Here is a 25,389-nt window from a genome sequence, read left to right on the forward strand (position 1 = left end):
GCTCCCATTACTGGTGACAGAGATCATAAGACTGATGAGCTTGATTACCGGACGGATGCCCACTGTGACTTCCCCTCAGCTTCCAGAGGCCACTGACATCCAATGCAGGACAGAACTAACAAGTGTACGTGTGTGTGTGTGTGTTTTGTGTGTGTGTGTGTGTGTGTGTGTGTGTGTGTGTGTGTGTGTGTGTGTGTGTGTGTGTGTGTGTGTGTGTGTGTGTGTGTGTGTCTATCCCTTCATTAGTGCTCGAGCAGAGTTAGGTGGGTAATCAGACAGTCAAGGGGAAGGTCAGACCATTAAGAACAGGGCGTTTGGCAGGGCGAAAGCAGATGGGAAAAAAAGTGCTGAATCAATGTCGCACGTTGTGGCTGGGTTTCTTGTGGCTGGATACAAAAAGGAATACCGGTACCTCCTGGCCACTCAAACCCATGATCTTGGGTGACATGCTTGATTTCACTGCGGCTTTGCCGTGCATAAACAATAAATCAACAGGTAAAGTAATTGGGTCTTTTACTCTGAAAAGATAACAATGCCAAGCCTTTTTTTATTTATGGTTATGGTTATGGTTATGGTTATGGATTTAGCAGACGCCTTTGTCCAAAGCGACATATAAATAACATATATTTAACTCACAACAGCGTTATTTTATGTTGACATTGGTATAAAAATGAAATGTAAAGCTGCAGCAGGAGTTGTTAATAATTTTTTACAACGGAGGTTACAGTAAGCCTTCCCTTTTTTGGGTCTGACCACTGATGATTTCTTGACATCGGCCATCATCCCCATGTCGCAGGATTACCATAATTTCCTTTGCCAGTTCTCTGATCTCATTTCTTTTCGGAGTCAAACTCATCGTTTTTTCCCCTCCTTTCTCCTCTTCCACCCCTCCATCGCCTTAGAGCTGCATCCCGCTGGCGTGCTCCAGAGATGTGTGTGTGTGTGTGTGTGTGTGTGTGTGTGTGTGTGTGTGTGTGTGTGTGTGTGTGTGTGTGTGTGTGTGTGTTATTAATAGTGAACTTGTGTGAACACGACAGGACCCCTCCGTCGCCACCACTCCTACATCATTCATGACCAGCTGTCATTGGGTCCTGCCGCGCTCGCCTCGCCTTTGCGTCGATTGCCCACTCCGCAGCGTGCCACTGCCACGCTGTGCTGTGCCATGCCACGCTGTGCTGTGCCATGCCACGCTGTGCAGCGGCAGCTTTAGCTCACCAGCTGGACTGGCAGGGTGGTGGCAGAAGCCACTCGCTGCCCACACTCTCGCGTACCCCCCCCAATCTCTCCATCCACCCGTCTCCCCCAATGGGCAGGGGCACAGGCCTGGCCCCTGGCTGCCGCATCTGCTGAGGGCTGGGAATGGCAGCAGTGGAGCAGGGCCAGGAGGAGCTCAACTCCCACTGTGCAGCGCATCCCCGCTCCTCCTGCCCATCACGTGGACGCCTGACTTCCCATCAGGACCTCAAAATGGCTGTTTCGTTGCTACTGCTTTGGTTGTTGTTGTTGTTGTTGATGTTGATGTTGATGTTGATGTTGATGTTGATGTTGATGATGATGATGTCTGTACAGCTTTTCCCAGTAGATCATGTTCTGCTTAAAAGCATCCACGTAAGCCGTGGTAGTCAAACCCTTTTAGTCTTAATCAGAATGTGTGATGTGCCTTTTAAGAATAGAGTAGGGCTGCAGCAAGAAGAAAGGCCTAGCAGCAGCTCATTTGCCTGCAAAACTTGACAAAACTGACATCTTGGTATTTAAGGGGGATGCTTATGGTGCAGTAATTAGGTTATTATTTGATTTTTGATTTCCAGTGATTTATGGATTTGACACCAATTAACATAATTAACACGTTGCACCGTTGCAGTTTAAGTATACATAGTGTTAACTCCGATGCTGCACATTAGCTTGTCAGTCACAGTGGATACTCAGTAACCTCTAAAACTTCATCACCCAGTTTACAGCCAGAGAGACACTTGCACAGGATAGACACTGTCATTTTATGGCCAAGCGAAGCTGGTGTCTGCGTCTAGCGTGAACTAGAAATAGCGCAGTGATAATTAAACCATCACTCGACACATTAGCCATGCCACAGCCAGTCGGCCAGCCCCCCTCCACAGTGGTTTAATGGGAGCCGAAATAGCTGTGTTGTGCATACAGCCCTTCATAAAGCACCGCTCCCGAGAGAGAGAGAGAGACAGAGAGAGAGAGCACATAAGAACAAAGGCTTCTGAAATAATATACCTGCTCCTAAAAGGCTTGTAATTGCGAAATTTAAGGAGGCGTGATGAAGGCGCTATTAATCAAATTGTCTCCACGCGGCCTTCTCTCTGGAGCAGTTTAAAAGTGCAGGTTGTTTTCAGCAGATTTATCCCCGGTGTTTGTTTGGGGGGGGGGGGGGGGGAGGCAGAGAGGGTCTGGTCCAGCAGTGTTTAAAAATGAGAGACTGTCCTACCGCTGATTGACGGATGCAACACTGCTTGTCTAAATTCATGAAGAGTAAGAAAACAAGTTGAAGCACTTCTGCTTGAGAATGACTTATTGACGCAAGAGGATTATATGCAAAATCAAAGCCGTCTGCAGCAGCCACTGTGGCTATTTGAACTGTGTCCAGCCAGGGCATGTCTTTGTCTTATGTAAGACTTTGTAAAAATCATCGCTCAAAGTCCAGATTGTCGGCCACCAGTGGAAAGCTGTCTAAGACTTTATTACCATTTCTTGGTAATAACTCAAAATAAGATTAAAATATAGTGGGCTTTTTATGTCTTTTATGTTACCACTTCATCTGTCCACAGATGTTAAACGTCTCTCTTTGAAACTTAAGTGTCATGAGTAATCCAAAATTCGTGTCTGACTTCTAAGGAGAGATTTGTGGAGAAAAACGTTTGTTTCAGAAAAAAATACTGCTGTCACAGGAATTTCAACAAATGTCAGTTTGAGTCGACTCTGAGTAACTCTCTTGACATTACAGTACAAGGGAGTCATTTTGAACCTTTATACTGTATGCAGATTTATTCACACTTCAATTTCCATACTGTCAGCAAATGTTTGAAGTTGCTTTTTGGCCTTAACCGTAAAGGTAAAGGAGAAAGCTTGTGCATTGTGTGGCAGTCAGACGGTTTGCACCACTGGGTGCTGTGGATGTGAGAGAAGATAAGTTTGGTCTGCCTCCCAAGGGGCCCATATTCCACTATATTTATAGTCAGCAATTTCTCCTCCTCCTCCTCTTTCCTATTCTATTCTGTTTCATTTAGCATTCTTGCATTTTGCCCCAAGAAGTGTTTCCAAGTTCACTGTGACCAAAGAAGAAACTAAACTTCACTAATGTCAGACTAAATATGAGGCTTTTAAAATAGTTTAATAATCTTCAAAAGACAGGAACTTTGAGTGAACTTTGAACTGGACAGAGCTTTTAGTGAGTAAGCTGGCATTGCGCAGCATTAGTCATAATATGGTTCAGCATCCTTAATAAATTCTCATTTCATCAAAAATGTATATAGTGTGAATGATATTAAAACTAATGACCATACATCAATGCATACATTGTCCAGTAAACCCACTCTGCTCAGAGCTGGAGCTTTATCAGTGCCTCACTGGTCTTTCCTTATCTCCCCACCACAGGTGCCTCCCCAACTTCTGCGAGCATGGAGGCCGGTGTTCCCAGTCCTGGAGCTCCTTCCAGTGTGACTGCACTGGGACTGGTTACAGCGGAGCCACCTGCCATAAGCGTGAGTCCTCCCGTCTCTGCCTACGATGTGTGGTACAATAGGTCCCACAGGGCATCTCTGTCATTACTGAGATGTTATTGCCATCAGGGAGGGTGTTAAAGTTGATGGGAGAAAGGTAAAAAGAAACATGTAGTTGATTTATGGGAGTATTTATGTTATATAAATTGGCACGAATGTTCTTTCATAAAAACCTTAATGTGGTTGTGATTATTTTACGATAAATTGATAACGATCTAAGACGGCTCATTTTGGAGCAGCTCTCTGAAGTTTCTAAAGCCCTTTAAGTGTTTTTTAAACTGGAAATGAAAGACTCACCTAAATGTAGGTTTTTTTCTCAGCTACTTAGTGCCTGCCCCCTAAACACTTTAACACCAGAAAATCAGCGCTAATTGACTTCAACATTGCCATTAGCATTTGTTAAAACTTAATTACCAGGAAACTAATATGGTAGCCCATATGTCTTTGTAACCTCAGGGATCAGCATTCATAACATTTCCTCTAAGGTGCTGAGATAATGTTCAGGGCTAATTTTAGTTTGTCTGCTCACAAATGTACACTTTTTTTCTGTTTTTTTTGTCCAGCTATCTACGAGGCGTCGTGTGAAGCATACCGACTAATAGGCAGCTCCTCAGGCTACTTCTCCATCGATCCAGATGGGAGTGGACCACTGGGGCCCATGCAGGTGTACTGTAATATGACAGGTGAGAGGTCTAATAAATCAGAGAGCACATATTCCAACTGTCATTTTGCTCTCGGTGTGCTTTACTTTTTTCTCTTTTTTTCCTTTAATTTTTTTTTTGCTAGCACATCAGCAACAGAGGATTAAGATCACCATAATCATAATCCATAAATTTGCAATCTATGATAATCCTTTGTCCATAATCTATGATATTGAGAGGCTTTATTTTAGAGTAAAGGACTGTTAAACTCAAATCCATATCAAAGCTTAAAGGGACCAGTATGCCATGCCAAGGAAATGGACTTCATTTCTCACTGTCTTCACTTTTATTTTTATTTTTAAGATAATTAATACATGATTAACAACAGCTCCCTGCCTTGGTAAACAGGCTAAAAGAAACATTGGTGTGTCAATGTCTGAGATCAAAAAGGTGCAAATAAATAAACAGTATACCTTCAAACTAGAAAGTCATGGTGAAGATTTAGCCTGAGTTTGTGTGAGCTGTGAAGTTTTTTAGTGATAGAAAAAAACTTTTTATTAGTCTCTAAGGCAAAAGTTTGATGTTACTTTGTTTTGAGAAAAAAGAAAGCTTCAGAACAGACTTCAAACAGACATTCTAAGATTTCCCTGACTGAAAGCTTTTTCCAGATCCATGAGATTTCTTCAAATATCTCATTCAGTCATTCAGTATTATTTTTCAGAGGCACACACACAACCCCCCACTGTAGGTCAAACATGGTTTTTGGTTCCTGTGTTCCAGCTAGGTTTGAACATGCCTTAACCAAGTAAGGCCTGTAGTAAGCCCCCACAGCAAGGGTCAATCCTCTAGCCTGGAAGCTTACATTATCAAGCCAGTGCTTGCATAACAGTTCTGTGTGTTGTGGTTGACCCCTGCAACAAGGACAAGAGTGGTGATGATGATAGACATAGAAACTATGGCCACTGACATCCCTGCTTATAAGATGACTATACTTTGTGTCAAACATGGAACAAGGTACTCTTAGCACAGTAGATAACAGTGAAAATGAAAGCACTGCACTTGTCTCATATGTATCATTGGGTATTCTATTCTTACCACATTACTTATTTAAATACTTATCTTTTAGAAGAACATATAGCAAGAAGGTGCATTTAGGGTTAGAGCTAGGGTTAGCGCTAGGGTAAGGAAAAGGCTACTAAAGTGCTTCATAATTACATTGAACTACAACCCTTAAGAACAGCTGACTAGCTAGTCGCAGCTGTTAAATAGCTGAGAGTATTCACACCTGCAGTCTGAAGAGAAAGTGCTTACCGAGCCATTTTGATTCAGCTCGTGTCTCAATGGAATGTGCTGTGAGAAGGAAGATGAAGAGAGCTAGCGTGCTGCTCTACAGTGCTCTGCATGCAGGGAGGGAGCCACCACCACTCTGCCCAGTACACAGTGCTCTGCATGCAGGGAGGGAGCCACCACCACTCTGCCCAGTACACAGATTGGTTTTAAATCTCTGTGCGATGCACACACCCTACTGCTAATGCAACAAGAAAGTATTTGTCGGCAGGTTGAACAAGTACTTTCATTTCGAAATGAGACAAGAGAAATTGATTATCACACAGTTAATCAAAGCTTTGGCCATATATTGTTGCACTTTGGAAACAAGCATTTGACAACTTCCGAACTTCCGTGGCTGCGCTTATTTTGAAAAGTGTTAATCTTACACCTGAATTTTTGCTAACAGGTTGATGATGATTTTGTCATGGAATTGAGCAAGTGTTGATTATTTGTCTCGCAGAACAAAACGTGTGGACTGTAGTTCTTCACAACACCACAAATGCCGTGAAGGTTCAGGGCTCCACCCTAGCGAGGCCACACGTGATGCAGTTCAACTACAGTGCCTCACCTGACCAGCTCCATGCCCTGGTGGCTGGCTCAGACCAGTGTCAACAGGAAGTGGTGTACCAGTGCAGGAAGTCCCGCCTTTTCAACAACTGGGGTAAGTCCTACCAACAACATTTAATGTCTTTTCATGTCTTTCAAGATGGAAAAAAATGCGGTAATGTCACCTCTCCTTGGCTTGTGGGATACCACTGAGACTTCGAGCAAACACATTCAATGTGGCAGCTTAGTGTGTGCACTGGGTCCTTCAAAACAAAGTTTGTGTGCAATCACTCAGGGGACTGAGAGAGTCACACCAATCATTAGACTTCCTCTATTGTCTCCGCTCTTTCTACGCTGTGGGATGGTCACGCATAGGATCTTCATTTATGGAAATTGATGAAGCTCTAATGCTATCCCTCCGAGGCAAGCAAACGTGCCACAGCACACAATAAACAAGTGTATTATTCCCAAACCTCCGGCTCATTACGAATAGGAATGTGCTTTTTATTTATTTTTTTCTGCAGAGCTGTGGACCTGAAAGAAAACATAATTGGGTTTTTATTGTTTACTGATATCTACATGAAAAACCTTTCTTGTGGATTCAAATAAGCTGTTAAAAATATCTTTTGTTTTTGGGTTAAAGTAATGGTCATGTTTTGTAGTAATGTGGCTGCCTCTTATCCTGGTTAGGGTGGAAAATAGGGCAATATATCTCCTGCAACTTGTACTTACAACTTAGATGACTCCACACTCACACATATCAGTTGGAACTGACAGTGTGAAACAAGTGTAATGTAACAAAGACAAAAACAAGGAAAACTGCAATAAAATGTTGAAGCACATTCTGAATGCCTCAAGGATGTTGCACATTTATGAAATAGAACTTACTCAGTTAATGTGCACAGCCTTCCTTCTTCATTTTTTCTCTGGCTGAAGTCCCAGAATCTCAAAGCCATATTTTCTCATCAGAACTTTCTCTGACGTCACTGATTCATTTGGACATATCTTGATAGCTTCATTTACTGTATAGTAGACTTTTTTGATGACTGTCCAAATGAGCTTGGCAATTAAATATCAGTTAGATAGCAGTATGTGTTTGATAGCCGTTGCCTCTGCTAACAGATGAACTCCCTACTGTAGATTATAAATTAAGTGCTAATCAGATTTGCCCATAATTTAAGACCTTTCTTTAGTTATCGTGTGGAGAGCAGTGATCACAAACTGAGAGAATAAATCTGCAGTGTCATTTTTTAATGCAAGCAAAGCATTTCATAATGTAATGGTAGATTGCACAAACATAATGGCAGCTGATGTTCAATTATTTGACATGTCATGTTACCATTGTTGGTAATTGTCACATGTTATGACACTGTCATCATAACATCATAATCAAAAGTGATTATTACTGGTGACACCACATTGTTATAAGATGGCTGCTAAAGACAGGGTTCAAGTACAATGTTAACCCCAGATCTTGGTCTTATATGCAAACATATCGAAAATCAATGATCGTAGACAGTTTTGCCAGCAGTTTTGTCAGCAAGTGGTATGAGAGAGCGCATAAACAAGGTGACAGCTGGAAACGTAACCAATGAAAATGTACCAAAAAAGCATGTAATAAATATGTACATTCACTTGCATAGTGGCATTACCTACCCAGTGCACTGACATGTAATAAATATGTACATTCACTTACATAGTGGCATTACCTACCCAGTGCACTGACATGTAATAAATATGTACATTCACTTACATAGTGGCATTACCTACCCAGTGCACTGACATGTAATAAATATGTACATTCACTTACATAGTGGTATTACCTACCCAGTGCACTGACATGTAATAAATATGTATATTCACTTACATAGTGGCATTACCTACCCAGTGCACTGACATGTAATAAATATGTACATTCACTTACATAGTGGTATTACCTACCCAGTGCACTGACATGTACCTGTCCACAAAAATAAATATGTACATTCACTTACATAGTGGTATTACCTACCCAGTGCACTGACATGTAATAAATATGTACATTCACTTACATAGTGGCATTACCTACCCAGTGCACTGACATGTACCTGTCCACAAAAGCATAAAGAACATAAAACTCCTTTGAGGCTAGACGCTATTCAGCATATTTCTGCTGCAGTGTGGAAATATGGGAAGTCACCAGCCTCTGGTGCCTCAGAGCTCCTGCAGATGGGCCAGTGCATTTTAGGGCCCTATTTTTAGGGACGCTACAGCAAGCTCAGCATCCCCTGCCCCACCACCCTGTATGCGAGACAATCCTTTATCAGCACATCGAACATCTGCACTGCAACTTTGTAAAATGGCCACTGTTAGATTATTGTATGGACTGTAATGTATCAAAATGGTCTCTGGCTCTCTCTCTCTCTCTCTCTCTCGGTTGGGTGTGTGGGCGGGATAGACGGTACGCCTCTGTCCTGGTGGCTGGACCGGAGCGGGGAGAAGCGAACCTACTGGGGCGGCTACCTGCCTGGGGTGCAGCAGTGCTCCTGCAGCCTGGAGGAGAACTGCATGGACATGAACTACTTCTGCAACTGTGACGCCGATAGAGAGACGTGGTACGCATCGCAGGAACTTGTTGTTCTTCTTTACCTATACAGTTACATTGTTGTACGCAATGAAGTGTTGGAACATCTGCATGAAAGCTACAAGGTTTAATGAGGTCTATAAGTTTTATAGCATGCTTTTATGATCACCCTTTGAGTTATACTGAAGGACACGTGGGCTGAACACCAAAGACCATGAGGATTCTTTGAGTAATAGGTATTTACATTTTTTGCAGGGTGAATGACACAGGCATTCTTTCATATAAAGACCACTTACCCATGAGAGAGATTATCATTGGAGACACTCACAGACCAGGGTCAGAGGCTGTCTATAACGTTGGACCTCTCCGCTGCTATGGTGACAGTAGGTGATAGGTTCTTTTTTTTAAATCATTAATTTAATTACAGTTGATAAATGAGAAGTTCACAACTTTGTCCTTGGTTCTCCTGACCTGTGTGCGATGCTGAATACCTGTAAAACTGACCACACCTTACATCACCACTCAAGCATCTGCCCTTTTGCCCTCTGACTTTTTTCCAGGGTTTTCTTTTGTATTTCTGATTTTAGTTCTTAAACTATTATATAATGTGCCAGGTTTCGAGTAAATGCATGTTATGCATATGCCAGACAAGTGCATGTGGGTTCTAATTCTGCGAGACCGCACAAGGCTTTTGCATCCCCCTTCGACTTCCCTCGCCACAGAAAAACCAAAGTAAACGCATGCTAATCGAGCAGCCTGCAGAGCTACATCCGCCTTTCCTTGATTTTTCAGTGGTGACAGCCAGGTACAGACATTGTGTCCTAAGCGTTGCCATTGTTTGTCACTGTTGTGAAATAAAACCACTATTAAAGCATCTCAGTGCAGTGATAAGATGTAGCTCACAATAAACTTCTAAACAATAAACAGAGAGATCAAAAGGCACCCGGCCCTCATCATATCTGTGAATGGCTTTGCCAGCAGTTGGATTTCTCAGCAAGGAGAGCAAGGAGAAGTTTATGTCAGCAAAATATTTACAGTGCTTTTATATAATAAATCACCCGATGATTACCATGTGCCAGATCCTTGTGTAAATAAAATAAATTAAATATTAGACCAAGGGGTTATTACTAATATAGGAGGCCCATGGCTTCATTTTCCCTGGAAAACAAAAGGCCACAGAGGTAACCACTTCAGAGGTACCCACTTACTCTTACTCTAATTTAGCCAGGCTTGCCCCTAACTAATCTAGGCTCTTGGAATAGCCCCCTGGTGTGCTATTACTGGAGGAACACATGGATGTATGCCAGTTGTCCCAGAGTCAACATGGAAATTGTGAAACATTCTCCTATTTCCACGTAGGATCATTGTGGAATGCGGCGTCCTTCTACCAGGAGTCATCCTACCTGCACTTCCCCACTATGCAGTCCACTCTAAGCGTTGACATCTCCTTCTACTTCAAAACCGGCGCTCCCTCGGGAGTCTTCCTGGAAAACCTCGGACTCAAGGACTTCATAAGGGTCCAGCTCAGCTGTGAGGAGCATTCCTTTGCTTTCTTGTTTGTTTGTTTTTGGTCACAGACAAAAATCGAAATACCTTGATGAAGTACTCGATCACGTGCCTTATGAGTTAACCCTGTCCTGGAAGTACAAATGCCTGCTGTGTGTTCCTTTAATGTTTAATTCATGAAATTAATTCAGATGAAATTCACGAAATGAAACTCATGAAATTCATAAAAATAAAATTCATGAAATTCATGAAACGTAAATTGTACTTCTTGTTCATGTCATTACAAAATGCACATGAGGTTACCAAAGGATTATCTTAGAATTAGGGTTTTTAATGTAGTTAGGTCCAAAAGCATGGCCAGTGACAGTTTTTGTAATTTTACCTCTACACACCACCACAATGGATCTGAAGCAAAGCAATCATAACTATCATTATAGTAATTATATTTAATACTTGGAGGAAAAGCTTTAGCAGTCAATGACTGCCTGAAGTCTGGAACCCATAGACATCATCAAACGCTGTATTTCCTTCCGTGAGATGCTTTGCCAGGCCTTTACTGCAACCTCAGTCAGTTGCAGTTTCTTTCAGCCTTCAGTTATTCAGTCAGTGAAAAGCATAAAGTTAGGTTGAGGTCAGTTGACTGACTTCTTTCAGCCTTCAGTTATTCAGTCATTGAAAAGCACACAGTTAGGTTGAGGTCAGTTGACTGACTTCTTTCAGCCTTTAGTTATTCAGTCAGTTAAAAGCACAGTTAGGTTGAAGTCAGTTGACTGACTTCTTTCAGCCTTCAGTTATTCAGTCAGTGAAAAGCACACAGTTAGGTTGAGGTCAGTTGACTGACTTCTGTGTGTTTGCCCTGAGAAGCTCTTGGTTTGCTTTTACAGAATTTAGCTTAATTTGAGCAGAGAGCATTATAGATACATTATACATATCAGAATTCATCCTGCTACTTCTATCAGCAGTCACATCATCAACACACACGGCTGACCCTGTTCCTTCGACAGCCATACATGCCCGTTTACTACACTACCTCCACCATGTTTGACAGATGATGTGGTATGCTATTTTCTCAGCCTAATTTGGACCACATATGGAGAGTTCCAATGAACAGTTACCAAAATGTAAATAAAAATGTGTGGAATGATCCCCAGATCTCTTATCTGCTTCATTTGTCATGGAATAGCGAGGAGATAGGCCACAATAGGCCATGAAGCTGCTTATCGGTCAACTATCCATACAGTATACTTCTGAGCCTCAAAAAAGTAACAGTGTATAAAAATGGCTGAAATTCCTTAATAGGCAATGCGATATATTTGTTCAAATCATCGAATTAAAGCTGAAAGCGTACACTTCAAACACATCTTAATTGCTTTTCTTCAGATCCATTGGGGTGGTGTAGCCTTCAGAGATAAAATGACAACAATGTGTCACTGTCCAAATACTTATGGACCTAACTGTAGTAAAGTATTTCCTCAGGTAAAGTACAATGCATAGTATATATAAATGACAAATAAGAGTCAAATGAGTTTTGATAAAAGGGGGTCCAAACTCCAAAGATATGTGTGTTTGTCTGTGTGATTGTCACTATACTGTTTGCACCTGCAGCTCCATCAACAGTGACCTTCTCCTTCGACGTGGGTGACGGTCCAGTGATCTTGGCTGCAAAGTCTCCAGTGCCCTTGAACGACCGGCAGTGGCACTGGGTCCAGGCGGAGCGCAGCGTGAAGGAGGCCTCGCTGCAGGTGGACCAGCTGCCACTGCGCTTCCTGGACACGCCCGCGGACGGACACCTCCACTTCAAGCTCAACAGCCAGCTGTTTGTGGGTAGGGCACAGTGCTGGGCCTCCTCCATCCGTCATCATGCTAGACTAGAGGATGATTCACATTCTTTTTTTGCGCCCTTCATTGATATGATGATTTAGCAACCGCTCAAAATGTTGAGGCAATGGAGCAGAGGATAGAGGCCTTGGGTCTTGGCAAGTTTTTAAATGGCTGGTTCGCCCATCATTACCCTCTTGCCAAGAGCCACGTTAGCACAAGCCTGATATCTCATTAGTCATTTCCGGTTATCGTGGAGAATTGGTAATAGTTTTTTTTTTTTTTTACAAATACACACGCACACACACATACACACACACACACACACACAATAGATAGATAAATAGATAGATAGATAGATAGGTTGATTGATTGATTGATTGATTTATTGGTTGATTATTTGTATAGCATATTTAAAAACAACAGAAGTTGACCCAAAGTGATTCACAAGTAAGGATAGATTGATTGATACATAGAACTGACACCAGATTTAAACTATGTCATCAGGTGGCTCGTCGTCCAGACAAAGTGGCTTCCTGGGCTGCCTGAGGGCTCTGCGGGTGAACGGCGCCCACCTGGACCTGGACGAGCGAGCCAAGCTGACCCCAGGCGTGAGCTCCGGCTGCCCTGGCCACTGCAGCAACTCGGCCAACCTCTGCCACAACCGCGGCCGCTGCATCGAGCAGAGCAGCGGCTACATCTGCGACTGCACCCACTCGGCCTACACTGGCCCCGCCTGCAAAGATGGTAAACACTTTTTTTGTGTGCCTATATATGAGTAGCCACACTCTCTTTTCTCCTTTAAACTATTTATTAACCAACGTTTAGACAGACAGCCTTCATCAGGAAACAATTTATAGGGGTGCAGTACGTGCTTATCTTTCTGTGCCGCGAACAGAAAAAATATTTGTATCATTTCAATATTTTGGTTAGTCTCTTTTGTAAACATGGTTCATTCTGCCTTGGATTTAGTAATCAAAGCCCAGAGCGCAAGGCTTCTGTATGGGTGATGCTATTAACTGCACTGGATTAATGTTATAAAGTATTTATGGTCATTACTTTCACTGAGGCATTTGCATCGAAGGATCAAAGTTCTAAATCCTTACTGTAAGAGAACAGATTTGCATTAAAATGAAGAATGAGATCATGCTCTTATCCAGTGCTGACTTCCCAATAGACACATTATTACAACCACATGTTCAGAAATGACGAAACTTGCTTGTAATGTGCGAGATTGATTCATCTTTTAAGTTGAAAATGAATTGTTTGTACTTCATACAATTTCCTATATGATGTCAGCCTTCCAGAGACTCTTTAGCAAACACCGTTGCTGTTTGACTCATAGAGTTAAGGCTGTGTGAATTGCTTTTGATGTTTTCAGTACTCCGTTCACAAAAGCCTCTGAGATGTCTTGAAGCCGTATCTTGAGCATATTTTTTTTTCTTTCCCCCCCATGCCTATTTTCACTCCGCTGTTTCCCACAAAGGGTTTCGTCCTCATGCATATCTTCAGGAAGCCTTCACAGCTTTCATTTCTATGGGGTGGAAAGAAAAAAAATAGCCCTCATTGGCTCACCTAACCTTGTTTCCTCTGTGCAGATGAGTTTTATTTCGCTCTTTACCTTGTGCACATGTGTGGGCGGACAGGGCCCTCATACTCCTTCCACCGCTCGGAGAGTCATGGCTTATTATAAAACTTATTGACGCAACATTAAACCCTATCTTGTGTGGGCCGGGAAGTTGAGTAATTACATAATGCATCCTGTGTGTCTCCTCAAAAAAAGGAAGAAAGTAAAGAAATTAAAAGAAAAAGAAAAAAACACATTGTGTCATAGAGAAATGGACATGTCTGTCATTTTCTTGCCACGTTGTGTGTGCGTGTGTGCGTGTGCACCTGCATGTGCCTGTGTGTGTGTGTGTGTGTGTGTGTGTGTGTGTGTGTGTGAGCGTGAGTGTGCGTGTGAGTGTGTGTGTGTGTGTGTGTGTGTGTGTGTGTGTGTGTGTGTGTGTGTGTGTGTGTGTGTGTGTGTGTGTGAGCGTGAGTGTGCGTGTGAGTGTGTGTGTGTGTGTGTGTGTGTGTGTGTGAGCGCACTCACGGCTTTGTCTGTGTGTAAGAAGAAAAAAAAGAGAAAAAAAAACTTGTAAGGAGCGCAAGATGCTGGCTGGCATTGGCAGTGCAAATTGAACTCCATGTGAGGAGCTGATGAGAGTGTGGGAGGACAATGTGAGAGGGCTAGGCCATGATGCTCCCCGCTCTCTCAGTGCTCTCACTTCTTCCACCCCGCTGCTGTCAATCACTCCCTGGCACAGGCTGCCATGCCAACAGACAAAACAATGCTGTTATCAAGTACCCACGTGTTACCCTGTTAACAGAGGCTTTAATGGTGTTAAAAAAGAGCTCTTCACACATGTCTTTGTGTGACTACAGAAAGAACTTGTTTTTGACTCACATACCCTCACGGGATCAAAAGAGTATATATACTTATACATACAAAGTTTATGCCTATGCAATATCAATCCCTCCCTCTAAGCATAATTTCACTGCAAACCCAGTTAAGGTCAAGTAAGCCACTGAGAAAAGTCATACAGCGCTCCATTTAAGTGTTTAAATGCTTTAGGTTCACTTTATCTGAAGTGTCGATAGGTACTGATAAGTAAAATATACTTCAGGTATAGTTAATGCATTACAAAAGGCTCTTTGAGATCAGTTTAGGAGTATCTTTATAATGGTGCAATATGTAATCAATTGAAAATTACTCTATATAATACTCTCTTATGAAGACATTCATTATAATGTGGGACCAAAGCTTTGGTTGAAAAGTTGTCAGAAGTTGAAAGGTTTGTGCAAATCATGTGTATACTGAGGGGCCACTCTGACACTTGTATTGCAGAGGTGTCCGTGTCGTTCGAGAGAGACTCCTCGGTGACGTACGCATTTCAGGACTCGTTCCTGGTGATGCGCGACAGCAGCTCGCAGGCCTCCTCGTCCGTCTCCACAGAGTCCAGTGAGAACGCGGCCTTCAGTTTCGTCACCACGCAGGCCCCCGCCATGCTGCTCACCATCAGCACCTTCAGCCAGCAATACATGGGCATTATCCTGGCACGCAATGGTGAGAGGCACAACGCCACCAATGCCACTGCTGCCAGCCAGACACATAACCGGCTTTCTGAGAACACGTCAGCTGTAAATTGAAGAGCAGTTATGAAAATAACACATGAAGATACAGATAATTATCAGGGTTATTATATCATCGCCACCTACATTGGTGCATGTCAACTCAATTATAGAATAATACCGAATAATGTCGACTAAAAAAGTAGAATAATGTCAACACAACTGTAGAATAATTACATTATAAAAAGCATAGTGTTGAGGTTAGAGCTTCATTTTGAATTGTACCATATAGTTCTGTTTAACATGATTAGGGGTCATTTAACTACACTGTCTAAGTTGGATCATATTTATGTATAACATAATATGTTTGTTGGCATACAGCCTGTGCACCACATCTATAAAACACTGTATTCTCTCACAGACGGTCAAGGCACGTAAGAGTTTTGTGGCATGTGTAACTTTAAAGTGAACACACATAATCCCACTCCTCTTACAGTTGTGAGCCCACAATCCTCCTGTCAGGAATAAAAAAACATCACACGCACCAGACACTCATTCTGTCTCTAAGTCTGTGTCTCTTAGTGACACATCCATTGGTGTGGCTCTGTCAATACTGAGAGGATCTGCCAGGGGGACACCTTATCCACCCTAATCCTCAGCACACAACCAATGGCATAAGGTCTCCCAAAGAGTTCTCTCCGTTTTATGTATACGCACATATATTTGTCGTTATTTATTTTTTCAGTTTAAAATTGACTTCACCACCAGTTAATGAAAAGCTCTCTGATCTATCAGTGAGTGAGAGTAGGACATTCAGATTGATAGCAAAGATCTCGAGGCTTACCTACAGAATAACAGATAGCAAAGATCTCGAGGCTTATCTACAGAATAACAGTTTATGATTCACTTTGGGATACAGAGGACATGTTGAGGTTGCGGTTATATCTATAAATTGACCATTAGCCTCAAGCCACAGACCACTAACACTTTGAAACAGGTGTTGACACTGCCATGCAGTTCTAACATCTATATGCACTTTAGGGCTGCTATATCTGTAATATAACTGATTATTGGACCACATTTATTTAAATGTTGACGTTTATGTCATAAAACAACTGCAATATGTGTAGTGGACTACAAGCATTTTTCTCCCCCATAACATTACTGTATCTCTCCCTTCCCCTTGTGACTGTACATGTTTAACCCGTACCGTTGGTTCCCTCAGGGAGTTTACAGATCTGGTACCGGCTCCATGAGGAGGGCAAGCCTGACGTGTTCACCCCCACCTCCTCCAGCCTGGCTGACGGACGGCTCCACCGGGTCAGAATCCACCGCGAGGCAAAGGACGTGTACGTACAGGTCAGTTGTGAAGAGTGGGGGTTGGGGAAGGTGGGGTGTGTGAGCGGTAAACACGTTTTTTGTTTACAGTCTTCTGGCATGTCACATGAAGTGAAGACACAGTGGTCATCCTAGATACTACAGTGCATCATGTCATAGATAGATAGATAGATAGATAGATACTTTATTGATCCCCAGGGGAAATTCAAGGTCTCAGCAGCATACAGACAACACAAACACATTCTTTAACAGCAGAAAGAGTAATTAAAGTATATAATATAAAAACACAACTAAGCAATAAGGACAGTAGAAGATAAAGAATATGCTAAATATACTAAAATACAAATTATACTAACTAACACTTAATGTAAATCAATTCTAAAAACAGTATCCACATAGTGGTGATTAATCAATCAGAGGCGCTTGCAATGACTGAGGCAGGGACAGAGCCTGTAATTCTCTGTGCATAGTAAGGTATGGTAAGGTGCTCTAAGGTGCTCTGTGTGAATGAGTGTCATGGTGGTAGTGCAATGGTGATAGTGGTCATGATGATAGTGCAAATGAGTAAGTCCAACAGTGCAACAATGCAGAAATAAAGTAAAGTCTATATATCTATATATTTAACTATTTAAAGAAAATGTATAAGTGTGGCCACAGTTCGGCTGTGGCATGGAGGGGGGGGGGGGGGTATGCATATGTGCCAATGTGCTAATATAGCATGCAAACAGTTAGGCATAAAGACAGTGGGACAAGTGGCTAGTGGACAGACAGTATCCAAACATGGAGGGGGTGAAGAGGCAGACAGACTATGCAGAGAAGTCTATCTCTCCTCTTCCCTTAAGTGAGGCATTGAACAGTTCAATGGCCCTGGGGACAAATGACTTTCTCAGTCTGTCAGTTGTGCAAGGCAGTGAGCGAAGTCTCCAGCTGATCTGGCTCTTCTGCTTAACAATAGTGCTGTGGAGTGGGTGACACTCATTGTCCAAGATGTTGATCAGTTTGTTCAGGGTCCTTTTGTCAGATAGTGAAGTGATGCACTACAGTTCAGCTCCCACTACAGAGCCAGCTTTCCTTACCAGCCTGTCAATTCGCCCCGCATCCTTCTTCCTTGTGCTTCCTCCCCAGCATACTACTGCATAGAAGAGGACGCTGGCATGCATAAAAGAAAAGAAAGATCAATCTTTCCTTGTCTTTGTTTGTGATATACAATAAACTATAAGTTATACTGTATTCTAAGTACATAGTCAAATGTATGACAACAGAGAAAGATCCCCAACTCAAGCTGTTCTACTGAATATAAAAAAATAAATTACAATTAAATAAATATAAAAAAATAATTACAAATAGAGGAACCTATATTGAAAAGGATACAAGAATGTGCATTGAGGATGTACAGTACATGTGTGAGGGCCCTCCCCAAATAAGAAGCTTGATTGTGTCACAAACTGCCAATCAATGTTTAAGTTTCAGCAAATGCATCTACTAATCTTAAAGTCAGTGAATTCATAGTCTGTGATTAATAAAGATTGATTATTAATCACAGATTGGGCACGTATCAAAAGTAGGTAGTGCAGAGGAATGCTCCAGAATCTCTTTGCCAGCAAGCTCAGCGAGAGAAAAAGAGAGTTTAAGATGTCGCCATTTAAGCATTTAGAGCACTACAGGGAAGGCACTATCTCAGGAGCATCACAGGCTGCTATTCTACTTACAGTATTCATGAAAACACCTTAAGTCGTGTATTCACGGATATCTGGGCAACACTCCTTCAAAAAGAAGGGAAGGAAGAAACCCTGGCACATTCTGTCAGATAAATATTTTTAATGCAGAATATCTCAAGTGTTTAGTGGTAAATGGCGAGGCTTGGGAAGTTCCACTTCAGTGAATGTTTTATATCAAAGAAACTTTTTTTCCATCCGAAGTACCGCAGCACATTAAGTATTAATATTAGAATTGTTATTAAGGGTATTATCTTCATCGTATGAGTATCACTGCTTCTGTTGTTAGGGGAAGTTTCCTCCAAGAATGTATCAGAAATTCACTTCAGTGGATTAATCACATTTCTATGAAGCACTGAAATCTCCTCGCAAAATCACCACATATTAATTGGTCGAACTTTGGAACTTTTTCACAATATGAAATCAGCCATAATCTTGGTGTCCCCACTATTTTTATGCAGCCCTCCTGGAAATTATAATGAATAACAATTTGTACCAGAAGTGCAATTCATTTGTTTTTTTATGCTTTGTGCTTCTGTTTAGTTTTGGTAGAAAAATACTTTGTGTTTTAAACGCCTAAAATGAGAAGCAAAAGAGGTCCTGTGGAGTTTTAGAAATGCAGAGCCATTTATAACTGCTAAAAGAGATATGGCTCTTACTGAGTCATGCAGACAGGGTGAGATAAGACATCGGTGGCCCAATCAGTGATGTTTTTCTTGTCTTCTTGCCAGGTGGACCAGGAGAGTAGAAAATACACCCTGTCGTCTGACACTGAGCTGAACTCTGTGAGATCGCTGACGCTGGGCAAAGTCACCGGTGAGTCTCATCACATAATAATGACACTATCGGTGGCCTGGTGGCTCCACTCTTAAGAGCTCTGAGATGATTTCACCAGCAGCACCGTGAGGGAATAGGTCTGCCTCACACTCTGTCTTAAAGGTTACGCCAGGTCCTTCTCACGTCACCAGGCAGCCTGTCTTGTCTATCAGTGTCTCCTGCCATCGAGTGGCTTCACCGAGAGTGACGTCTGTCCCCCACTTCACTTTGATTAGTGTGTGTGTGTGTGAGGGGGGGAAGCAATCAATTTGGAGTGTGTGCTTGTGTTGTTGCCATAGAAACTTTTATCTTTAATTTAGCAACTGGCTGTGGCTGAATCTAATTTAAGGACTAAGGAATTATTGATGTGACAAACAAGACTTCTAACTGATGCAATAGAGCTTGTTTGTGCAGCTCACTTCAGCATCACTTGGAATCATATGCTAATCATAATATTCTTCCCCTCGGTCTATTGTTATATTGTGTATTAGAGGAAGAATCGCCAGACTCCAAATAATACTACACATAATCCTGTATTTTTTTTAAACTAAAGATTATTAGAGACAACATTTGTAATTCTGCTTCTAATGCAACAGACAAATTCCACAGACATGTCCATTTTTTGATAATCTGTGGTCATAGCAATGCTACTACAACAGCCTTTTTAGATAGTCTGTCAATGTTTTAAAAGAATTCAGACTAGGGTTGTTATAGTTAATCTAAACTAATACTAAATCAAACTAAATCAAATTATGTAATAAAAGTTAGAGTTAGAAATACACATTCACTAAATAAAAAACAATGCAGCAGGGAATCAAAAATTGGCAAATAAAAATCCCCTCAGGGCTCCAGAGTGCGACCAATTTGGTCGCATATGCGACCTAATTTTTCAAAAGTGCGACTAAAAAAAATCGGAGGTCGCACCGGTGTGCCTTATTCGAGAGAGGAAAAAGTGTCCGCATTGAAACTCTACCTTTGGTTCAATAACAGACACATATTTGGCCAATATCGTGGTTTAAACAAATCACAGATAGTGAAGGGCGGGACCTCCCCTGATTGGCCGTGGCCCAGTGCCTGTGAGTAAATTTGAAAATGCGTGTGCTGCAGAGAGAGAGAGAGAGAGGGAGGTCAGAGACCCGTCAGATAAACAGAGTGGATGTAGTTGCATTACAGTGTGGTCACATAGGCCGAGACAAATGTCCCCTCTCTCCACTGCCTTTCAGCGGCTGGCAGCAGCAAACCGATCAGACGAGCCCCGAGATGATGATCAAGTTTATCGTTGCCTACGATAGGCCTAGTGAAACTTCCCTTCACCAAGTTCAGTCCAAAATAATTATTCACCAGAAAAATAGTTTGAACGTAGGCTAAACCCGACGTACAGGAATGACACTTGCGCCAAATTTATAGGAGTCATTGCAGATGAAAAGACGGCTTAAAATTGCGAACAATGCATACAACGACCGAACGACAGAGATACAGATATCGCCGAAAAGGAGTGCGTCATTGACCGCAGTTACATGCAGGGAGTAACCCGGTTTTCAACAGCAATATTCGTTTTGCGCGCGAGTTGTGTAAACTCATTCTGATGGCATCAATCAATTTAATCCGGTATTTGGCGCAAACCGAATATCGCTGCTACATTTAAAGCCCGAATATTCCCTGCATGTATACAGTGGTCATTGTGTACTGTGAATTGAATGGACACATTTAGATCGAGCATGGCAAGTCATTGCAGTAGCCTATAATAATAGGCCTACCATTTCGTTACTGCATTAACCATGTTCTTATTGAAAATTTAAAAATACTAAAATGAAAAAGTAAATTGCATTGTGGGGCTGTCAAATGATTATTGCAATCATCATTGCAAAATCACATAAAAATCCCCCAGGCTACTTGGAACATCTCTTTAAATTGTGCTCAAATACATTTCTATGGAAGATGCTAGCATGGCGAGCTGGTTTAGCCAAGGCCTAAAGATCATGAAGGATAGTATGTAAAACATTGAGCCATGAGATGTGCAGTTTGAAGCCCTTAAAAGACGTGCACTGTTAATTTACTCATTGTTATTTTTATTTAATACATCTTGAGATGTTTTAAGTTTAAATTTCAGCTCAGTGAAGCTCTTAAAGCACCAACACTTCATTAAGTTACTTTTCTTGTAGAATTGTAAATCATAAGTCATAGGACAACCTATATAGGACAGTAATTAAGGGAAAAAAAGTGAACCTGCTGCGGTGTTAAATGCGATGTGGTTGAAAATTTGGGTGCACCTAACTTTTGTGCTGGTGCACCTAAGAAAAAAAGTTAGGCGCACCAGTGCAACCAGTGCAAAAAGTTAGTCTGGAGCCCTGCCCCTAAACAATTGCCTAAAAGGGTACCTTGTAATTCTTGTATATCACATTCTACCTTTTCACAGGTTCTATACATGAAGTCATAAAACCTGAAAAACTAAAACTAAATATAAGCCAAAATAAAACTAAAAGTCAGTTCCTCAATAGAAATGATTACGCACCCAAATAAAACTGAACAGATATACAAATTAGAAGTAAACCAATGAAAAAATCTAAAAGAACAGTTGCATCACAGTTTGTGTTGTCACTAGATTTTGGGGGGATTTAGAATGTTTGTCTGGCAGTGAGGGTGTACAGTATTCTAGAATTCTGTGGTTAACATTTTTGTAAAAACATGCAAACACATTTAAGGATTTCAATGAATGTATGCATACATTGAGATGCACATTTAATTTATTCTGAGAAGCCAGCGCTGCATCACATTAACGAGTCCAAATCTATCTCCTGGCCACAGGCACGGAGACCTTGGATGAGCGAGTGGCGGTGGCCGGCTCCAGGGGCTTTGTGGGCTGCTTCTCGTCGGTGCAGTACAACCACGTGGCGCCGCTGAAGACAGCGCTGCTCAACCGCGGCAGCTCACTGGTCACCGTCCATGGCAACCTGGTGGAGTCCAACTGCGGGGCACTCTCTGTGTCCACATCCAACTCTCTCTCAGGTGAGCTCCCCACCAATGCCCCCCCTCCCCCCACTAACACCCCCAATGGGATTGTGCTGTGGGAACTTTGGACATTACAGACCATGATCTCAATAGGAGCTGCTCTGATGGGTTTCTAAAGCACATTATTAATCATTTTGTCATGACATCATTTGTCTAAACGAGACATTGATTGATTTTTTGAGTATATATATTCGGGCTTTTCTCCCTTTATTTAGATAGGACATAACAGTGAAGACTGACAGGAAGTGAGTGGGAGATGGGGTGGGGTCAGGATATGACCAGGGGGAGATGGGGTGGGGTCAGGATATGACCAGGGGTATATGACCATACAGGTGGATATGACCAGGGGTATATGACCATACAGTATATGGGGTGGATATGACCAGGGGTATATGACCATATATGGGGTGGATATGACCAGGGGTATATGACCATACAGTATATGGGGTGGATATGACCAGGGGTATATGACCATATATGGGGTGGATATGACCAGGGGTATATGACCATATATGGGGTGGATATGACCAGGTGTTGGAAGTGAGTGGAAGATGGGGTGGGGTCAGGATATGACCAGGGGTATATGACCATATATGGGGTGGATATGACCAGGGGTTGGATTCAATCCGGGTCCCTGTTGGCATTTGGATGCTGCAGCCGCTAGAGCCTCTGATTCCCCCGATTGGTTGGCTGAGGATAGTTGGTGGAGTTACTTGGTTGTTAGGACAAATGGAAAAGAAGTAAAAGAATAGAATGGGAAAGTGAAAAGGAAGAGACCTGCCCAGGATACAGCATTGACAGGCATTTTGCCTCCAATCCATCTCACAGCATTTAGCCCATCTCTATTATCAGCTGCTTCACTAACACAGCCACCTAAGTGTCCTCTGCACAACTCACAGCATTTAGCCCATCTCTATTATCAGCTGCTTCACTAACACAGCCACCTAAGTGTCCTCTGCACAACTCACAGCATTTAGCCCATCTCTATTATCAGCTGCTTCACTAACACAGCCACCTAAGTGTCCTCTGCACAACTCACAGCATTTTGCCCATCTCTATTATCAGCTGCTTCACTAACACAGCCACCTAAGTGTCCTCTGCACAACTCACAGCATTTTGCCCATCTCTATTATCAGCTGCTTCACTAACACAGCCACCTAAGTGTCCTCTGCACAACTCACAGCATTTAGCCCATCTCTATTATCAGCTGCTTCACTAACACAGCCACAGCCTAACAAGTGTCCTCTGCACAACTCACAGCTCAGAGTTGGAGAGACATCAACTGGCTTCTCACCTCATAAAACCCAGAGATATAACAACTTCTCTCTCTCCCTCTCTCTCTCTCTCCCTCTCTCTCCCTCTGTCTCTCTCTCTCCCTCTCTCTCTCTCTCCCTCTCTCTCTCTCTCTCTCTCTCTCTCTCTCCCTCTCTGTCTCTCTCCCTCTCTCCCTCTCTCCCTCTCTCTCTCTCTCCTTCTCTCTCTCCCTCCCCAGACCATGTTGAGGAGCCGGACAGAGCTAATGACCAGGATGATGGCGTGACCCAACATGACTCAGCAGTAATCGGAGGTTGGTTTTTACTACCTGGCGTCACCTCATTGCTCGCTTGCACTCGCTGATCTGTGAAACGAGCTGCGCTCGGCTTTTATTTCCTCTTTTATTTCTCATCTCTCCGCTCGCCCACAGAGGATACATCGATTTGATCTCTCAACTCGCTAGTTATGTCATCAGTTTCCGCAGACCATTTTCCCCGCGATAAAATAGTCAACTAAAAAAGAAATACGCTTACACTCTTGCTGTGTATATGAATGCATTTAAATGAAAAGGGAGTAGAAAAGAGCACACTGCGTCTTCCTGTTAAAATGGTTTTGCTCACACCAAAGGGTAAGTGCTCTTTATCAGACAACAGATGTGTACTTTTCTATTCTAATGGTGTTTTTATAAACTCTCCCTTTCACTGGATGGACAAACTGTTTTCACTGTCTGAAAAAGAAAATCAATCTGTAGTAAATGGATGAATGGATACTTGGAGAGATGGATGAATGGATACTTGGAGAGATGGATGAATGGATACTTGGAGAGATGGATGGATGAAGGGCTGCAGGTTGTTTCTTGCTGTCCTGCTGTAAACCTGGAGCCGGTGCTGATGCTGATGGTGTGTTGCTGTCCTGCTGTAAACCTGGAGCCGGTGCTGATGCTGATGGTGTGTTGCTGTCCCCTCAGGAGTGGTGACGGCGGTGGTGTTCAGCAGCGTGTGCGTGCTGGCCGTGATGAGCCGCTTCCTGTACCAGCACCGGCAGGCCCAGCGCGCGGCCAGCCTCCAGGAGAAGGAGACCCAGCGCCGCCTGGACGCCGCCTACCACGCCGAGCTCCACATGCACAACTCCACGCTCCACCACTCCACGCTCCACATGCGCGACAGCCTCCGCGAGTACTACATCTGACCAGAGCAGAGCCCTCCTCCGTCCTCTGACTAGCCTCCAGCCAAGGACCCTGTCTTGTCCCTGTAATAGCTGCCTGTCTGCATGGATGGAAACTGACAGCCTTTCTGTTCCATGTCGGACTTGTGAAAAAATGGGGGGGAAACTGAGATTTTAAAAAAGCAGCTTCCAGTGTAGGTAGTAGCTATTAGTTGCACAGTGACCCGGATGAGTTTGTCCTGCTAAAACTGTGAGCGGGGAAAGAAGTGTTTCAGAGAGAGAGAGAGAGAGAGTAGTGATAGTGTCTTGTGACAAATTGATTCCTACTGGAGAGACGGGCCGCGTCAGGTTGAATGGTGAATTAAGGCAGTGTTAGGAAGGGAGCTCCAGCAACCACCACGCAAACTGGCCTCCTTTTCGGCCATTGTAGGTCATAGGGGAGGGCGGGGGGAAGGCCAAAGATGTGTGTGCTGAAAAACAGGCTTTTGCAGGAAGTGACAGAGTACGCTGAGGGTCGTGGTATATTACAGAGCGAGGTGCTTGATGCCAGTGGGAGAGAATTGATTGAGTCCAAAACCCTTAATTACAGCTAATTTTGTCAAATTATGGCATCATGGCAGAGTGGTCAATGTGGCAAAAACAGGCATACTGGCCATGCATGGTGTGCATGAGAGGATATTTATGTCTTTATTTATTTATTTTGTTTTAATACCCCTGCTCAGTTTTCATTCCAAAGTGAAGCTATTGTTGGGAGATAGCCCTCCATAGGCACGGTTCTGAATGACCGCTGCACTTTGGGAACTTAGTGCTGAGATCCTAAGGCTCTAAATACTAAG

General features: G+C 42.8%; 1 protein-coding gene across 1 annotated transcript in view; it reads left to right on the top strand.

Annotated features, from left to right (window-relative positions):
* Positions 1-24,577, top strand: part of cntnap5a (contactin associated protein family member 5a) — a 71,062-nt gene extending 46,485 nt beyond the window's left edge. The window contains exons 11-24 of the mRNA XM_076264414.1: positions 3,616-3,722; positions 4,304-4,423; positions 6,171-6,371; positions 8,694-8,850; positions 9,075-9,202; positions 10,179-10,349; positions 11,931-12,149; positions 12,651-12,890; positions 15,034-15,252; positions 16,483-16,616; positions 19,042-19,126; positions 21,932-22,132; positions 23,628-23,702; positions 24,357-24,577. Coding sequence (XP_076120529.1) covers positions 3,616-3,722; positions 4,304-4,423; positions 6,171-6,371; positions 8,694-8,850; positions 9,075-9,202; positions 10,179-10,349; positions 11,931-12,149; positions 12,651-12,890; positions 15,034-15,252; positions 16,483-16,616; positions 19,042-19,126; positions 21,932-22,132; positions 23,628-23,702; positions 24,357-24,577 — 2,278 coding nt within the window. The remainder of the gene's footprint in view (positions 1-3,615; positions 3,723-4,303; positions 4,424-6,170; positions 6,372-8,693; positions 8,851-9,074; positions 9,203-10,178; positions 10,350-11,930; positions 12,150-12,650; positions 12,891-15,033; positions 15,253-16,482; positions 16,617-19,041; positions 19,127-21,931; positions 22,133-23,627; positions 23,703-24,356) is intronic.
* Positions 24,578-25,389: the final 812 nt, after the last annotated feature.

This window comes from Alosa pseudoharengus, unplaced genomic scaffold, assembly GCF_046254945.1.
Source record: "Alosa pseudoharengus isolate Yale_2024_CS ecotype anadromous, Long Island Sound unplaced genomic scaffold, YU_APseudo_1.1 YU_APseudo_1.1_scf_3, whole genome shotgun sequence".
In the NCBI taxonomy this organism is placed as follows: domain Eukaryota; kingdom Metazoa; phylum Chordata; class Actinopteri; order Clupeiformes; family Clupeidae; genus Alosa; species Alosa pseudoharengus.